We start from the raw sequence: 16,614 nt of genomic DNA on the forward strand, positions 1-16,614 counted from the left end.
AATTTTATTTTTATTTTTAAAAATTATATTTTTATATTTTCATATTGTTTTGACGTGGTGATGTAAAGAATATTTTTTTTAAAAAAATAAATAAATTTTTTTTAATATATTTCCAAACAAGAAATACATTAAATCGCAACCGTCTCTCTCAGCATTCCATTAATAAAAAGCACAAAATACAGTGGTTTATTCAACAACTGGACAATAGAGTGGTCAAAAAGCACGTTAAACCTTAAAAGCGATGATGATCATAAAATCATAGACCATTTCTTATGCGAGGGAAAGTTCTTGGCAGTTTAAGGATACATCATGGAGATGTTGGATCATAGTACATGGTGGCTTTATCATCCCTACTACTACAACAACAACTGAACAAGAACAAGAACAAGAACAAGAAGAAGCTCTAACTAGTTAGTATTTGTCTTGTCCTGATTGGATAGGGAGCAGTTGTAACCCCTCGAGATATGGTCGTCACCACTCTTTCTGTTCCATGCTCGAGCTCGTTGCACGTGCCACTTCACCAATTCCAGTTCAGACTTTCTTCTACAAGACAAATTAATTAAGCAAATCAAAGCTTATATTGGCAAGGGAAGAAGTCCTCCTCCTCACCACCTTGATATATCAACATGGACCGACGATCTTCAACTCTCTAATTAACAGTCACCTTTTGGTATGTATTAAGAGATTATGGATTTGTTTCTTAGGATTTCCCATTCATTTGTATTTGATCTTGACTCCACTTTATATAGCAAGTGGTTTAATTAATATGGTATGCTGATCCAATGAGATATTTCATGAAATAAAAGGTAGCTTTCTAATAATAATCATATTCAAATTTTTTTTTAAAACAATTTTGTTTTGAATAAAAAAATTTTAAAAAATTAAAACGATGTTTTTTTAGATAAAAATTAAATAAAATATTATTAAGATTTATTTTATTAGATCTCATTTAAGTTTAACCATGTAAATCAGTTTGTTAGTTGATATTTTAGATTAACTAAATTAAATTTAATTTGATTAACTTTTTAGGACATGTAAAAACCAAACTTTGATTTAAGTAAGATTCCAAGTTAGTGAATTAGCGAATCGAATTGTTGGGGCAAGTGTTCATCACAATGATAACAACAACTAATCTTGACCTAAAGAAAATAATAATAATAATAATAATAATAAAAAAGCAAATGAAGGGATAACAATGTCTTTTGAAGTAATAGAGCGTAGAATTGATCAAGAATGGGCATCCAAGTGGAACAGTTAATAGAGTGATGTAAGAGAAAACAAAAAGAAGAACAAACAGGTGAAGGAAATAAAATACTAAAATAAACAATAGAATACCGAAAGATTGTTTTTTTTTTTGGGTTAGAAATAATGAAATATGGAGAGATGGTTATCGTATTAAAGTGGAATGAGAGAAAAAGCAAAAGGTTTGTAAAAAAAACAAAAGTAGTCAAAAAAGCAGAGAGAGAGGGAGAGAGCCGCTGATCAACTCCGACACCCCCACCTCCCAATATTCATGATCAGGCGAAGCCACCATCTTTGGCCGCGCCCGCCGTTTCTCCACTTACCACTGGTCCATCTCCTAACATACTATACACTACAGACAATCTCTTTGTAGCTGATACAGCTAGATCTCTCTTATCTTAGTGACCATAAATTTTGCGCGTGTGACTTGAGGTTATTGTTTGGTGGATTAATGTTTTATGTCTAGCTAGGATACTTCAGGTCCGATGAGGCAGTAAAACTGGGGGTTTAATTTTGATGCCATGTAAACAAATCTCTCTTGGTTTGTGAGAGATGGGGGTAAACCTAATCAGATGGTATTATATATATATAGCTTGATGTTTCTTGATGGTCATTACTGGATATATATACTCTTAGCAGAATCCTTTTCTTGAAATCTCTCTATAGTCTGAGTTCCAGATTGAGACTTCTCCTTTGGGGGCTTCGTCTTAGTCGACACCCGTACACTCGTTTCTGTTTCTCACATAAAAAGCAGGTGATCTTTCTATGCATCTTATTTAGAGAAAGAGAGGGTGTTGAAAATCCTGGAGGATTTGAGTGGGGTTTGGTAGATGTTGAGCTCTTGATTTCAAATCTAGTGTGACTTCTTCAATATTTATTACTGTCGTGGAGGGAGAGAGAGAGACTATGGTTGTTTATGGATAGCAGATACGCATGCACAAGGTAAGTACAATCGCCGTGGTTTTGCACCGTGTAACATTAGATTCTCAGAAGCCAAAAGCAGACACGTTCAGTTTACTGACTTCTCTATATCTGAAGAAAAACCAACCTTCTCTACATTCTTGTCTCAAAACCTGCATGCACCGACAAAGCCAAAATAACCCAATTCATCTCTCTAACATAATATATTTTAGCGAGATAACCAATAAAACAGAAAAGATTGGATTTTTAGAGTGATACGAGGAGAGATGCAGGGAGGAAGTGAAGATGTGAAGCCAAATCAAGAGAGGAGATTGAAATCGACACAAGGAGATGATCAACAGCAACATCAGCCGCAGCAGCCTCAAAAATGCCCTCGCTGCGAGTCTCTGAATACCAAGTTTTGTTATTACAATAATTACAACCTTTCTCAGCCTCGGTACTTTTGCAAGACTTGTAGAAGGTATTGGACTCTTGGCGGTACCCTGAGGAATGTTCCTGTAGGAGGTGGTTGTCGCAAAGGAAAGCGAGCAAAAACATCATCATCTTCTAGTTCTGGCGAGAACTCGCGGTTGCAGCAACAGCTACCGCAACAACCACATCTTTTGCAGCATAATTTTGCAACCCCACAAAATATCCTAGCCACTAATAATTCAGGTAATCTTTCAAGTCCTGCGTTGAGGAACAAAGAATCAGGGAATTTGGTTTTACCTCCAGCTCCTGGGATGTCTACAATGGGATCTTATTTTCCTGGTGGTGGATTCTTCACATCTTTAGAAGCAATTCAGTCATTGAATAACAACCAGCCACCAATACAGTCTTTCCCTCTTCAGCCTCTAAATCAACCTGTCAATCTTGGTGGTGTTTTAGGAGAGACTTCAAATTTGGGTCTTTTGCATGGTTTCAACGCAGTTCCTGCTTTTGGGTCCCAAAATCAACAGCAAAGCCAATTCTACCATGTGGGTTATAGAGATACTAGGAGTATTGAACATTCTTTTTACCCACATAATCAAGAGAGCTTGATTCAATCAAGCAGGCCTGCCACCTCTTCTCATCAGCAGCAAAATTGGCATCATGGTTTTATGAGCAATAGTAGCCCCACTGTCTCTGATACTGCTTTGTGGAGTACAAGCACCAGCACCACCATAGGGCACACTAACAGTAACATCAATCCCACTGCTGGCTCCTCTCCCTTGAATCCAGATCAATGGAAACATGATTTGCCTGGATATGGACCACCATCATGATGTCTATAGCTTCTTTATCCATTCTTGTAGCTCCCTATCAAGACTCCATAGAAACAGGCAGCATGAGTCTCAAGGCATTAGTAATTCTTTGCTTTTTGTAAACATGAACACCAATGAGTTTCTTTTCCTTGTTTCCCTTTACATTGGCAGAATGATATCTATATATATCATTATGTGTGGACGACAGAATATTATTGTGACATGGTGTAAATGGAAGGGTATGCTTTTATGCTTATATTATTGTGAATTTCTGCATTGAGTTAGGTTGTTTGGAACTTCTGATTAAAGATACATAGTAATATGTTTGTAACAGCTTTTGATTTCTCATTTTCTTCTTGAGCGATTGGTTTCACTTTCCAACTTCCATTTAAAAGTGCGAGCTTCCTTTCTGCTAAGAGGGTTGGTGTGGTTAAGTATAGATTTAAAATTTGGAGGTGGTATTTTAAAAAAACTCTTGAATTTATTCAAATACATCAATCCAGTATAAACATCAATTTAAAGGAAGGATAGCGATTTTAAAATCGGTGAAGGATTGTTCAACGAAAGATTTAATCTTAATTCATATACAAACTCATTTAAATATACATTTACTATCAAATGAAAATAATAATAATAATTTATACTAATTTAATTAGGGTTATCGTGAGACTTTATATTAAAATTCAAAACGAGATGGGAGACATAAAAAAATAGGTAAAACTAGATATTTGATTTGTGTTTCACCCCATATAGAATAATATTTTTTTAATCAACAAAGAAAAATGAATATATATATAATGCAAAAGAAAAGTTGAATGATTAAAATAAAATGTAAAATAATAAATTAAAAAAATAAAAAAGGACCCGAGATAATCAGGGTTAATCTCTCCTACCGACGAATCAAGTCATGAAACCTGTTAAATTTAACAATTTTTTATTTCTAAAATTATTTTTCATTTAATTATATGCTACCTAGATGCATGAGACTATTTTTATATCAAAGACCTTATTTTTTCTTAAAATAAATAGGGGTGATGAGTGGGATTGAAATAAAAAATAGCCCTATTTTTTTTAATTTTGATAACAAAAAGAGGTTTTTTTAAGTCAAATAAAAAAAGACCTTAAAATAACAAACAAATAATGAAATAATTTTTTCTTAATTTTAAGGTGTTTAAATACATCAAACTAATTTATTTTTAAAAAAAAAACAGGCCATACACTAAATTAAATAATATTCATTAAAAAACATCATAAAAATTATTGTTTTTCTTTCCAAAAAAAAAAAACAACAAAAGAATTCATTAAAAAACAAAAATTAAACGATGAAATTGAAAGGGAAAAAACTAAAAGAACAAAAAACAAATCAATGGACCCAAAAAAAGAGGCCCATGACGTGGGCTTAACCTAGATGGCTCAGCACGCTCGGGCTTAAAAAAGCATAGGAGCCTAGGTCTTATAGCTCAGGCCAGTGCGCTTAGGCTGACTTAATTTTTTTTTAAAGAGGCGGATGACTTATCATCCATTTCTATTTTTTAAAAAAAATAAGTAGATGACATGTCGCATGTATGTTCCACTCCAGATTTTGGTCACCATGGTTGTTGGAAAATCGAGTGATATTTTTCTTATCCTAGAAATTTATTTTTAAATCAAAACACCTAGAAAACACATTTGACACCTTGATAAGCATATCCATGACCTCAAAAACTCGTCTAAAAACTTGAAATCAACCCAAAACCATAAATATTTTGGAGCTTAGATCTATTTTTTAGGTAATTTGAAGGTGAAAAAACACATAAGTGAAGCTTTCCTTACCAAATAAAACTCATTGACACTAAAATCAATTATTTTGGTGGCCGATGTTTGAGTCAATGATGATTTCTTTCTCTACCGTCAAAATTCAATGAGTTTTTCTTTGCTTTCTCAAATCAAGAACTGAAAGATAAGAAAAACAAAGTTTTGAATCAAAATCAGTTTTTTTAATCTAAAAATTGGAAGGACCAATGTTTATAATTCATAAAATATAAAGACTAAATTGAATATTTTACGAAAAGGTTCGAAAGCACTACCCATCTCTTCCGTGTCCTTTGTCTTTTTAATTTTATAACAATTTTAGTTAAATTAGCTTTCAATTAGGTTTTTAAAAAAAGCAAAAGCACAATGAATCCATAGTCCCATAAACACGTGTCTGTCTTTTAGAAGTAGTGGGAGCTGATGTCTTTGTTGAGGTTGCTAGACAAGACAGTTTATTCTCGTGCATGTGGCGACTGACGATATAGGATGCTTTAATCGGAATGCCTTTAACTCTCACACTTTCCATGTAGCACCGCTCTCTCCCTCTCCCTCTCTCCCTCTCTCCCTCTCCCTCTGACCAGTCAATCCACCATTGTCAATTTTTCATAAAACCATGCATTGCATAGTTATATCTTCCAAAAAAAAAAAAAAAAAGTCAAGCAAAAACCTATAGAGTTAATTTGACGATTCATCATCACGGACAATGTCATCATTAGCCTTTTGGTCATGTTTCATAAGTATTTGTGTTTTTTGCTGTTCATAAATATATTCCAAAAAAAAAACAAATTCGAACAAGTCGAGGGACTGTTACATGATTTAGACAGCAGGGATTTTATATGCACATCATGTTTGTTTTAATTGCATCATGACAATATATATATATAAGTCCCTAACAAAGAATACTGGACATATAATAGGAAGATTATTTGAAAATGTGATAGATGTGGTTTTTTAAAGTGTTTTTTTGTTTAAAAAAACATTAAAATAATATTATTTTTTAATATTAGCATATCAAAATGATAAAAAAACACTAAAAATATTAATTTGATGCTAAAAAAATTAAATTTTTTTAAAATTATGATTGGACCACAATTCCAAATAATTTTATAGTCTAGCAAACCACATCTAGAAAGATAAAAAGGGATGATTTTATAATAAACGAGGTTAATTCTTAGGAATTAACCTAAGTTCCTGATAAAGAATATTGAATATATAAGAGAATATTTGAAAATATATTAAAATAATATTTTTTTTTTAACATTAACATATTAAAATAATAAATTTTAATACACAATTAGACCATAATTTCAAAAAATTTTATAGTCTAGCAAACCACATATAGAAAGATAAAAGGGGATGATTTTAAAATTTAAATCCCCAGCAACCTAACCATAAAAAAACATCTAATGTCCCATGAAATAAATTTTGAAATCAAAAAATTCCTTTGACCCTATCCATGTAACTGATCAAAACCAACCCTAATGATAAAAATACTCTCTTACCCTTGCCCATTCCAAAACCAGAAAAAAACTCCAGAAACCGACATCTCCTTCACAACCAGACTTTGCTAGCCACCAGCAATCTTATGTTCAACCAAACTCAACCTACCAAATCCACCAAAATAAGTTCCCACATTCTTCTAGTTCTTAGGCTTTGCTGGCTAGAAAGAAGTATGTTTATGAAAAGTGGTTTATATGGAAACTAATTTTTTGAAAAATGAATTATTTTTCGATGTTTTATAGTGTATTGAAAATAAATTGAAAAATACTTTTTAGTATTTGATTATATCATGAAAAATAAACTACAAAATAACTTATTAATATTTTAATTTGTTTTCAAGTTTATAAAAAAATATGGACCAAATTTGATTAATAAAAAATTTGAAGGAGGATTAAATTGAAAAAAATAATCAATTTTATATATTATTTCAAATAAAACAAATAGTAATCAAAAGAATGAAAACTAAATCTAACAAATAAAAAAGTTCAAAGAGGATGAACATAAAAAGAAGTTCTAATTTTATATAAATTATTTCAAATAAAATAAATAAAAATTAAAACAATAAGAACCAAATATGATATATAAAAATATTTAATTAAGAAAAGAATAAGAGAAAAAAATAACAATCAAAAGAATGAGAACCAAATTGATATAAAAATCAAATTCTAAGATATGAAACTGAAAAAATAAAAGTAAAAGAAAGGATTAAAAAACATATAGTTATCAAAAGATTGAAGACTAAATTTGATATCATTAGCAAATAACAAGATATTTTTAAATTTTTCAAAACTTCTAAAATGTATTTTCTTTTTAAAATAAAAAAAAACTTTTCTAAAACTCAAGCCAATTTTTTTTTAACTGAAAAATATTTTCATTGATAAATTCTTTTAATATTAAATAATCACAAAAAATTTGAAAATAATTTATACAAAACAAATGGGCTTAATAAACACTTTACATTGAACATGAAACAAATGCGATTAATAAACAAACAATTACACCAAAACTCTTGGAAACACCAGTATTTGCGGCATCACTACCCACAAAATCCATGTATAGATTAAAAGCCAATCCTCACCTTAAAAAAAAAAAAAAAAAAACCCAGGGGCGAACACCCATCAACACCAGTATAAACAATGTCAATCTAGCAACCCCACCCACCATGCCCTTCTTTTGTCGAAGCAACCATCAGATACACTAAAGCAGCCATCAGATAGATCAGATTTTAGAATATTTTTGTATTTGTGTTTTAAAAATGTTTTTAAAAAGATATAAATTTAAATTTTATTTTAATTTTAATTTTAAATTAATATTTTTTTGATATTTTCAAATCATTTTAATATGTTAAAAATAAAATAAATTTTTAAAAATAAAAAATAAATATTATTTTAATATATTTTTAAATAAAATAATTTTAAATAATAACCACCAGTATATTTCAAACACTTTCTAAATCTTTTCTCTCCACCAATACCGAACCAGCCAAGCCAGACGAACCAGTCGTGCCTCTCTCCTCCTCCACACCATCAAGTACCGACGCTAACTTCAACTGAAACCCATAGTTGCATGTCCCCTTCTTCCTCCTTTCAACCCGACAGCAGCAGTCCCACCACAGACCCGATCTCCTCGCCGTTGCTAGCAGCAGCCCCATGAATAACCCAGCCCCTCAACAGACCCGATCCCCCCTTCATCACAAGCAACAACTCACATAAAAAACTATACCCGATTTTTCCCAGAAATCGCAGCCCCAATCGATCACACCCAAAGAAAGTTAAAAACCATTGACACCATTGCCCCAGTAATAGCAGCTTCATCAACTCCATCGAAGCAAACTGAAAAATGGACAAGACAATTTCATGCATCGTAATTAATAGCCTTTTTATATGATGAGGGCAAGATCTTCTGAAACATATATGAAGTATCATAAAAGCTATAGATTTTGAAATTAACCAAAATCATTTCAAGAATAATATGCTTCTAAGCCACTGAATTAAAAAAAGAAGGATAAATCTGAATATTTAAAGCCCGTGATAAAGTTAATTCAAACTAGTGAATGAGTGATTGTTTTATTTGTGACAAATTAAATACTCAACTACAACTATATATTAAGAATTTAACAGCACTGATCTTATACGATCAATTAAATTATCAAAACACAAAAAATTATCATCATTTTATCTAATTTCCCAACTTCCAAGCATGTAATGAATTTTCAACTGTGATCTATTATTAATTAGTACTGCATGTTCTATCTTTTAGTCAATTCTTCTCTTGGATAAATTTAGTACCTGTGAAGCTTGAGAAGTTAAAAAAAAAAAAACTATCAAATTCGAATTCTATATGGTAAATCCAAAGAAGGGAAAGACAGAAAAAAATATTAATGGTTCCGGACGTTTTGGTTCCCATGTCTTTTTTGGTGAAAGACAATTACGAGAGACAAACAAATGGTTTTGGTTGGCGAGGTAGCAAAGCAGGCACCATTGAATACTTATCTCTCGAAACAAACAAACCTGTTTTCGAAGTACTTTATACTTTGTCATTTACAAGGGTTATGAAGCCATCAGAATTTAATACAAACATGATGCAAACCGATCTGAATATGTATGAAATTTTTGTACATCATAGATTATGGATATTATTAATCCGAATTTAAAACCTATCCGAACTTAACCCAAAATATATATTTATATTATATAAATATATTTGTAGAATATTTAGATTTTTTTTAATACAATATGATATATACATACCTTAATATTAATATAAAACACACACATATATGTGAATAATATTTATCATTTAATACATATACATGCTTCAAATATCTATCTATATATATATATATATATAAACTATTTTATTTTTATTGATTAATAAATAATGGTAGATAAAAGATACCTATTGGATACCCGAAACTCGATGGATAGTACTTTATGAATATCTAAATTTTTTACCCGGTGGATAATGGGTAGGGTATGGATATCAAGAAATTCAACTCGCGGGTACCCATTACCTTCCCTAGTGTTATGCTGCGAGTCAGATTGATTTTATTTTTAGGTTAAAAAAATATCCAAGTATTGCTAACATATTTTCAAGATAGAAAAAAAAAATTTAAACCATGTAGAGCTTGATCCGAAGTGACCTAGTCAATTTAGTAAATTCAAAAAACAACCTGGACAATCAGGAAAAAAAACATAGTTTGACTAAAAATATTTTAAAACCGAGACAATTTCATAAAAAATAAATTAAAATAAATCATAAAATGTAATTTCTAATCAACCCAATACTGAAGGATAAAATTAAAAAAATACTAATACAAAAATTCAGGTTAACCTGCGATATGGGTTATGAGATTAAAAAAATCACATAGAAAACAAATCATAATAAATCACAAAGTCTAGTTTTTAATAAAACAAAAAAAATTTAGTAAAAAATCAAAAAATAAACAAACAAATAAAAAAAATATTACAATAAATAATATTTTATAAGGCGATACACATTAAAAAAAAAAAAACTTTGGATATGTAGCTAGCTAAGTCTATTTGAGACTAGAAAGCTATTTTTGGTGGAGCATGGATGTTTTGGAAAATCTAATAAGAGTGAGACTTGTTCCACGCAGAGCTGGTAATTCAATAAAGATTTTAAGATTTGCTTTTGTAGACGAGGTTAGTACACTTCATTGGATTTGATATTTGAAAGATATACATGATTAAGCATGCCATAAAGTTTATTTCGGCAATGACTCTGAAACTCATCTCATAAATATAGTATTTATGTTCTTTCTTTTTTTATATAAAAAAACAATTATGACCCTAACATCTTTTTAGTAACAAAAATAGAATAAATAAATCAATGTTATTTAGATGTATATAATTTATAGCATAGTTAGTATACACTATTGTTCTCGCATATAATGTTATCCATTTTTGAAGCCCTTTATAAACAAAAAAATTAAAAAAAATAAAAACATATATCATTAAGAAAAATGTACCAAAACGCCTAGGAAATTGCCGAAAACTAGCTGAGGAGATTGGACAATTTGACAATATATTTTCAACTAATGAAAGCTGTATTAGCAAAGAAAATTCAATTTAAGAAGAAACATTTAAAATTAGATGTTTAAGGACTCAATTAGATTTTTCAAAGTTTAATTGAATTTATTGAGGGCCTAATTGCAAGAAAAATTGATTTTTGAAGTCAATTTAGGCTTTAATTGGAAGAAATCAAAGTCTAGGCGTCGAATTGCATTTTGTAAGAGTTAATTTGGTCAAATCAGGGGCTTATAATTGTATAAATATTGAAGTTTGATAGACAATTAAGAACTTTATTAAAGAAATTTGAAACCAAGGACTAAACTGAAAAAAAACACGTGAATGTAGTGGTTGAAATAGCCCAAATCAGGGGTCAAATTGAAGTAATTGAAAGTTTGTTTGTCAATTGATGGTCAAAATGCACAAATTCAGAACCAAGGATCAAAATAAAAAAGGTAATCAGCTTAGGGGCTGACAATTGAGTTTGACAGGGATAAAATTCCATGAAATTAAATGTTTGGAGGTAATTATGAGTGCAAATAAAAGGACTTGGGAGAACAGGGACTTAATCAAAATTTGCCAATCCCAAATTAAAACCCTAAATGATGCGTCATTAAGAGACTTAATAAAGAGAATGTGAGTGAAACGTTATTCGATAAACTGACCTCTATTTTGATAATTTTAGCTGATTGATTTGGCAACATTAAACGAATGAATGTAGAGTTACAAATCTTTAAATTGAGTAAGGTTGGATCCATATGAAAGATGTGTATCTCTTCTACTAAATTCAGATGGTCTAAGGTGACAATGACGTCAGAATTGCTCCGATGAGGCCTTGAAAGTAGGCAACTCAGTCAACCATGACTGGAACACAATTGTGTAAGAACCGACCTTATTTTCGTGTATTCATATACAAAGGCTTCTGAATGGATTCTGATCAAGGGCTTACAACACTTACCTCAACATCAAAAGGTCAGAAATGGATTCAAGACCTCCCAAAAGCCTAAAAAAACTCTATAAATACCCCTTTAAGAAGAGAGCTAAAAAGAATAGAGAAAGGCTGAAAGATGGGAGAAAAAAGGAAAAAAAAAAAGTAGGCAAATATTAATAATAAACCTAAGTGTAAAGATTCAAGGGCTTAACACGAAGATGTCCTAAGCTTTGGAAGGATAATAAATTTATGAGAAAAAAAAAACTTTTCGAAGGAAAACAAAATGAGAGTAGCTATTCTAGGTATATTTTCTGATTCAAAAATAGGCCCTAGTGGCTTGCTTGAGGTGTTTTTTTTATTTGTTTTATATTTATATTTACAACTATAGAAAAGAGGTTTGTGATGCTTAATAAGAGATGTTGTATTCATCTCTTTGTTACTGTGATCTTTAATTACTATGTTCTTTTTGAATTTTTTTTTATGTTTTTGATATAATAAAGTTATTATTTAAGTTGTTTATATATATAGTGTTTTAGTTTAACTTAAGGAATGCATGTTGAAGCAATGATGTTTATTTTGGGTTTGTTAGGTTTGTTCATGCACAAAATGGGTTTAGAAAACCAATTCTTGAATCTATATTGCATGAACATATAGACTATTTTAAGTTGGTAATTTTTTGAATTTGGTATCTCATGCTTGATTTTGATGTTTTGATGTTAATAGTTAGTTTTTGTGATTCAAACATGTTTATTTATGGTAGTGTGACTTATTGAGTTAAATAAAGAATGCTTTAGAAGCTAAAAATGTCATTACTGGGAAGAACATTGTCATAACCCCTTGGTTTAGATCAATTTTGGTCAATTTCTTTCCTAGAACCCTTCGTTATTCTTGATTAATAAATAATCAAGAGTTTATTTACATCAATATTTAAGTGATAATCTAAGTGAATGAATGCTAAATTATTGATCCTTGCATGATTTCCAACATGTATGTGTCTTTGTTTAGACTGTATTTGGTTTGATTTGGGTTTCATGTTGTGGGGTTGAGTTTCAGTGTTTTTCGTGTTCTTTATTTTTTTGGTATTTGATCTGTTTTGTTCAAGAATTTTTGAGTTTTTATGTTTAATCTATTTTTTGAATTTAATTTTGTTTTTGTGTCAATCCAGGATTTCTGGTTCGGTTTATGATCAAACAAGAAATTTCAAATAATATAATTGAAAATTTTAAACTTACAAGGTTAACACAATTGCATAGCAAATTTGCTCAGCAGTTTATCAACATTTTCAAACAAGCAAGGAATAAATGTTATACCCCTTTACTTGTTAAAGAGTTAATTTGTCTAGTGCAGGGCGATTTAACTATTAAGTTGCAAAAGAATTCATTGAATCAACTTGCGATCAATGCTACTTGTTATGAACAATTGATAATTAAAAATGGTGAAATGAAAATTTACATTGTGGGTTATCAAATTACTTTTTCCTTGTGTGCACAACAACATCCAATATTGGTCATGCGATGTTGCAAAAAGCATCGTATACTTGATTGCTTGTATTGTTACTATGAATGTCAAAAGAAAAAAATATGGATACCTGATTGCATCAGCAATCACAGATTTTGTATACTAGCAGTGAGATGGAAGATGTAAAACAAGGAGAAAAGGATGGAAATAAACATCCATCGAGCCAAACTGATCATTGAAAAAGAAAGAAAAAAATACAAAGATCAAAGGAGTAGAACATTAAGCCAAAACCTGTAAAGAGGTTAGGAGACTCCTATGAATTCTAGAGAATCAAAGCAAAAATTGAATTGAAAAACAGGAGAACAAAAAAAAAAAAAAAAAAACTAAGTCGTGGCACATTCGTTGCTTGTCACAACAAGAGTGGTTGTGTTTAAATAAAAAGAATTAGTATGCAAGAGACCTAAAAATATGACAAACGAATATGGCAGTGAACAAATCCAGTCGATTCCCAATAAACAACAAGCCATGAAACTACATCGAAAAAGGCTCTCAAAAGAGACCTTACTGGGAAACAAAGGTTATAACCACAACAAAAAAATTTGTAAGACTAAAACTAACCTAAGACATGGCGCACCGGTGGCTTGCCATATCAAATTCTACTATAAGCAAGGGAACGATAACAGTAATATCAATCTCAAAAGCAAAAGAATCACAAGAATTGAGAGCCAAGCAAAGAAAAAACACTAATTGATAGAGAAAACATGTGTTGAAATGCTTACAAAAGGCAGAGAATGTTACATGTAGCTCATAACAGGTCTTTTATTACACTCAAATACTTAACCCTTGGCAAATAAGAAGACAAAAAAAGAAGATTTGAACCAAGGGCGGAGCCATGAATTTTTCCTGCCCTGGGCTATTAAATAAATATATAAATATTTTTTAAGATCAATTATTAACTCATATACATGAATTTTTAAAGTTAACAGTAAAGTTTTAATTCAAATACACTACCTAAAGTATTAAAAAAATAAATTTGAAAGTACATAAAATTAAGTGAAAGTAAAAATAAACTCACTATTAAAGTTATATCATTTGATGTTTTGTGGAATATAATTCATCTATAATCGAATCTGAATTGATATTGTAACAACCCCTCAACCGGGATAAAATAACAATCTCATGTCAACTGGAAAACAAAGCATTTAAATTTTTTCCCTCTCTCAATTCCTCTTTCCTTCACTTGATTCTTTTTTAGATTAGTATTTTATAAGTTGGACTTTGTAAGTTTACAAAGTTATTTTCTCACTTTTCTTATTTTTTTTCTTGGATTGGTTTTTATATTTTCCCCTTACTTTTCTCTATTTCTCTCTAACCTTTTCTTTTCTTTCTTTTCCTATTCTGCTTCTGCCCAGTCGGCAACATATAAAAGGAAGGAAGAGCTGATTTGTTTTATTTTTTAATGGCAAATAACTATTTTACTCTTAATGAGTCGTTTTGCTTTTATTTGACGGTTTTTCTTTCGGTAGCACTACCAAGCTCCGTTCATCCTAAAACTTTAATCAGATTTTATTCAATATATTTTAAGATCTCTCGTAAAATTTCAGGTTAATCTGATGGTCGGATTGAAAATTACGCCCAATAACGTAAAACTGATCAAATTGTGATTTTTCATCAAATTTCTGAATTTCGCAAAAACTTTTGAAATTTTAACCCAAGCTAAAACATCATATTATAAGGTTTCACGCAAATTTTCAGAATTTTTTGATAACTCAATCGAGAATTATGATTTGTTTTTTACATAAAACTAGTAAAAAAATATTGATAAAATCTTGACCTTAGCTACAGCGCACCCTAGCCCTTAACATACCTCTGCCCTTGATTTGAACTCAACTAAGAGCGTATTTGGCAGTGTGGTTGCGGGTGCTTTTCAAATAACTTTTCGTGCCAAAATGCATGCCAATGATGTTTTTTCATTTTTTAAAAATCATTTTTGACATCAGCACATCAAAACGATCCAAAACGTACAAACCATATTAAATTTTAGTAAAAAAAAAAAATTTAAATTTTTTAGGAACGCAGCCGCAGCCGCGTTCCCAAACGTTCCCTAAACCTAACCTAAATGAAATGACAGGAAAAACACAAAAGTGATAGTTGAATGTAAAGCAAAAAAGGAGATCAAACCAAACCAAGTTGGATCCCATTGTCCATCTAGTTGAAATCAAACCAAACAACACTTAATCTAAGTAGAATCAGGAACCAATAACCTAAGAAACTGCAAGAGGAAAATAAATTGTCCAATCCCACAAAGCCAACCATAGCCCTCCCAAAATATCACAAAGAATTTTTTTTGCCCTCGTAAGATAAAAAACCCATCTAAGTAAGTGGGTGTTGCATTTAATGTAGCTTCATTAGAACCCATAGAATTGACATGAAAGGACACCCAAAATAATACAAGAACAGAAGTAATGGGATCCGTGTTCTATAATGTCAAAAAAATTAAACAAACACAGAACCCCACACTCGTAAGAACAATCCCATCCCCCTTAAATGAAATTGAAAACAATGAAAACCCACTATATAGGAATCAAGGAAGAAAAACAGGCACAAATATGCCGATTGAAACCATGAAGCTCCCCCCCCTCCCTAAAAAAAAAAAGAAAAAGAAAAAGAAAAAGAAAAAGAAAAAAGAGATGGTATGCAAGTAATCCACATGAAAACAATTTTAAGACAACTAAACACAACCAAGGACACATTAAGAGAACACTGTGTGAATCTACAATGAACTCTCTCTGTATGAACAATGAACTCTCCTTGTATGAACAGTGAATTCCCAATGGAAAATAGATTTCTTGGTACTATCTATATCAATTACCAATACAAGTAAATTTTCATCCACCCCTTAACCAAAAAAGAAGAAGAAAGAATGGTTCATTTTCCTTAATAGCAATCAATACATTCATATATATATATATATATATATATATATATATATTAAGTTAGTTTTTTCTCTCTTACTTTAAGTTATAATTTAGAAATTATTTTATAAACAACATAAAACAAAAACAATTAATATTAAGAGATTATTTGGCAAAAAAATGATTCAAGAATATATTTTCCGAAGAATGAAGGTATGGATAGCGATCCTTGTAATCTTCAAACAATCTCTAGCCATTGATCTAACAAAACCACCATCCAACTAATCCACTAGTAATAATATATAAAACCAACGATAAGCATCTGGGTTCAAAGCTGTTTCACACCAATCCGATTTGACTTGACCTAATTTTCATCTTTGCTACGAGCAATCTTATTGCTCTTATCATCATATGTACTAGAGTTTCTTAATAACAAATCACAAAGCTAGCCAGCATCCAATTACAAGATTACTTAAAGGCTAAGGACGGTATCTAAACTGTGATGATAAACAGGGGTTAAAATAATTGATGACCGGAGGAAAGCTTCCATTTCTCCAAGAATCTTTATTAGTGGGTTGGTGAGATTGTTGCTTCCATGATTA

At 30.6% G+C, this 16,614-nt stretch overlaps 1 protein-coding gene across 1 annotated transcript; it reads left to right on the top strand.

Moving 5' to 3' along the window:
• Nucleotides 1-1,343: 1,343 nt before the first annotated feature.
• LOC18103041 (dof zinc finger protein 1) lies at nucleotides 1,344-3,666 on the top strand. Its single transcript, XM_006377318.3, has one exon. The coding sequence runs from the start codon at nucleotides 2,430-2,432 to the stop codon at nucleotides 3,405-3,407; it is 978 nt and encodes a 325-aa protein (XP_006377380.2). The 5' UTR covers nucleotides 1,344-2,429; the 3' UTR covers nucleotides 3,408-3,666.
• The last annotated feature ends 12,948 nt before the right edge of the window (nucleotides 3,667-16,614 follow it).

This window comes from Populus trichocarpa, chromosome 11 (genome assembly GCF_000002775.5).
Source record: "Populus trichocarpa isolate Nisqually-1 chromosome 11, P.trichocarpa_v4.1, whole genome shotgun sequence".
NCBI lineage: Eukaryota > Viridiplantae > Streptophyta > Magnoliopsida > Malpighiales > Salicaceae > Populus > Populus trichocarpa.

What these genes read in the sequence shown, in the direction of transcription:
- LOC18103041 (XM_006377318.3), top strand. Translation starts at nt 2,430, where the DNA reads ATGCAGGGAGGAAGTGAAGATGTGAAGCCAAATCAAGAGAGGAGATTG.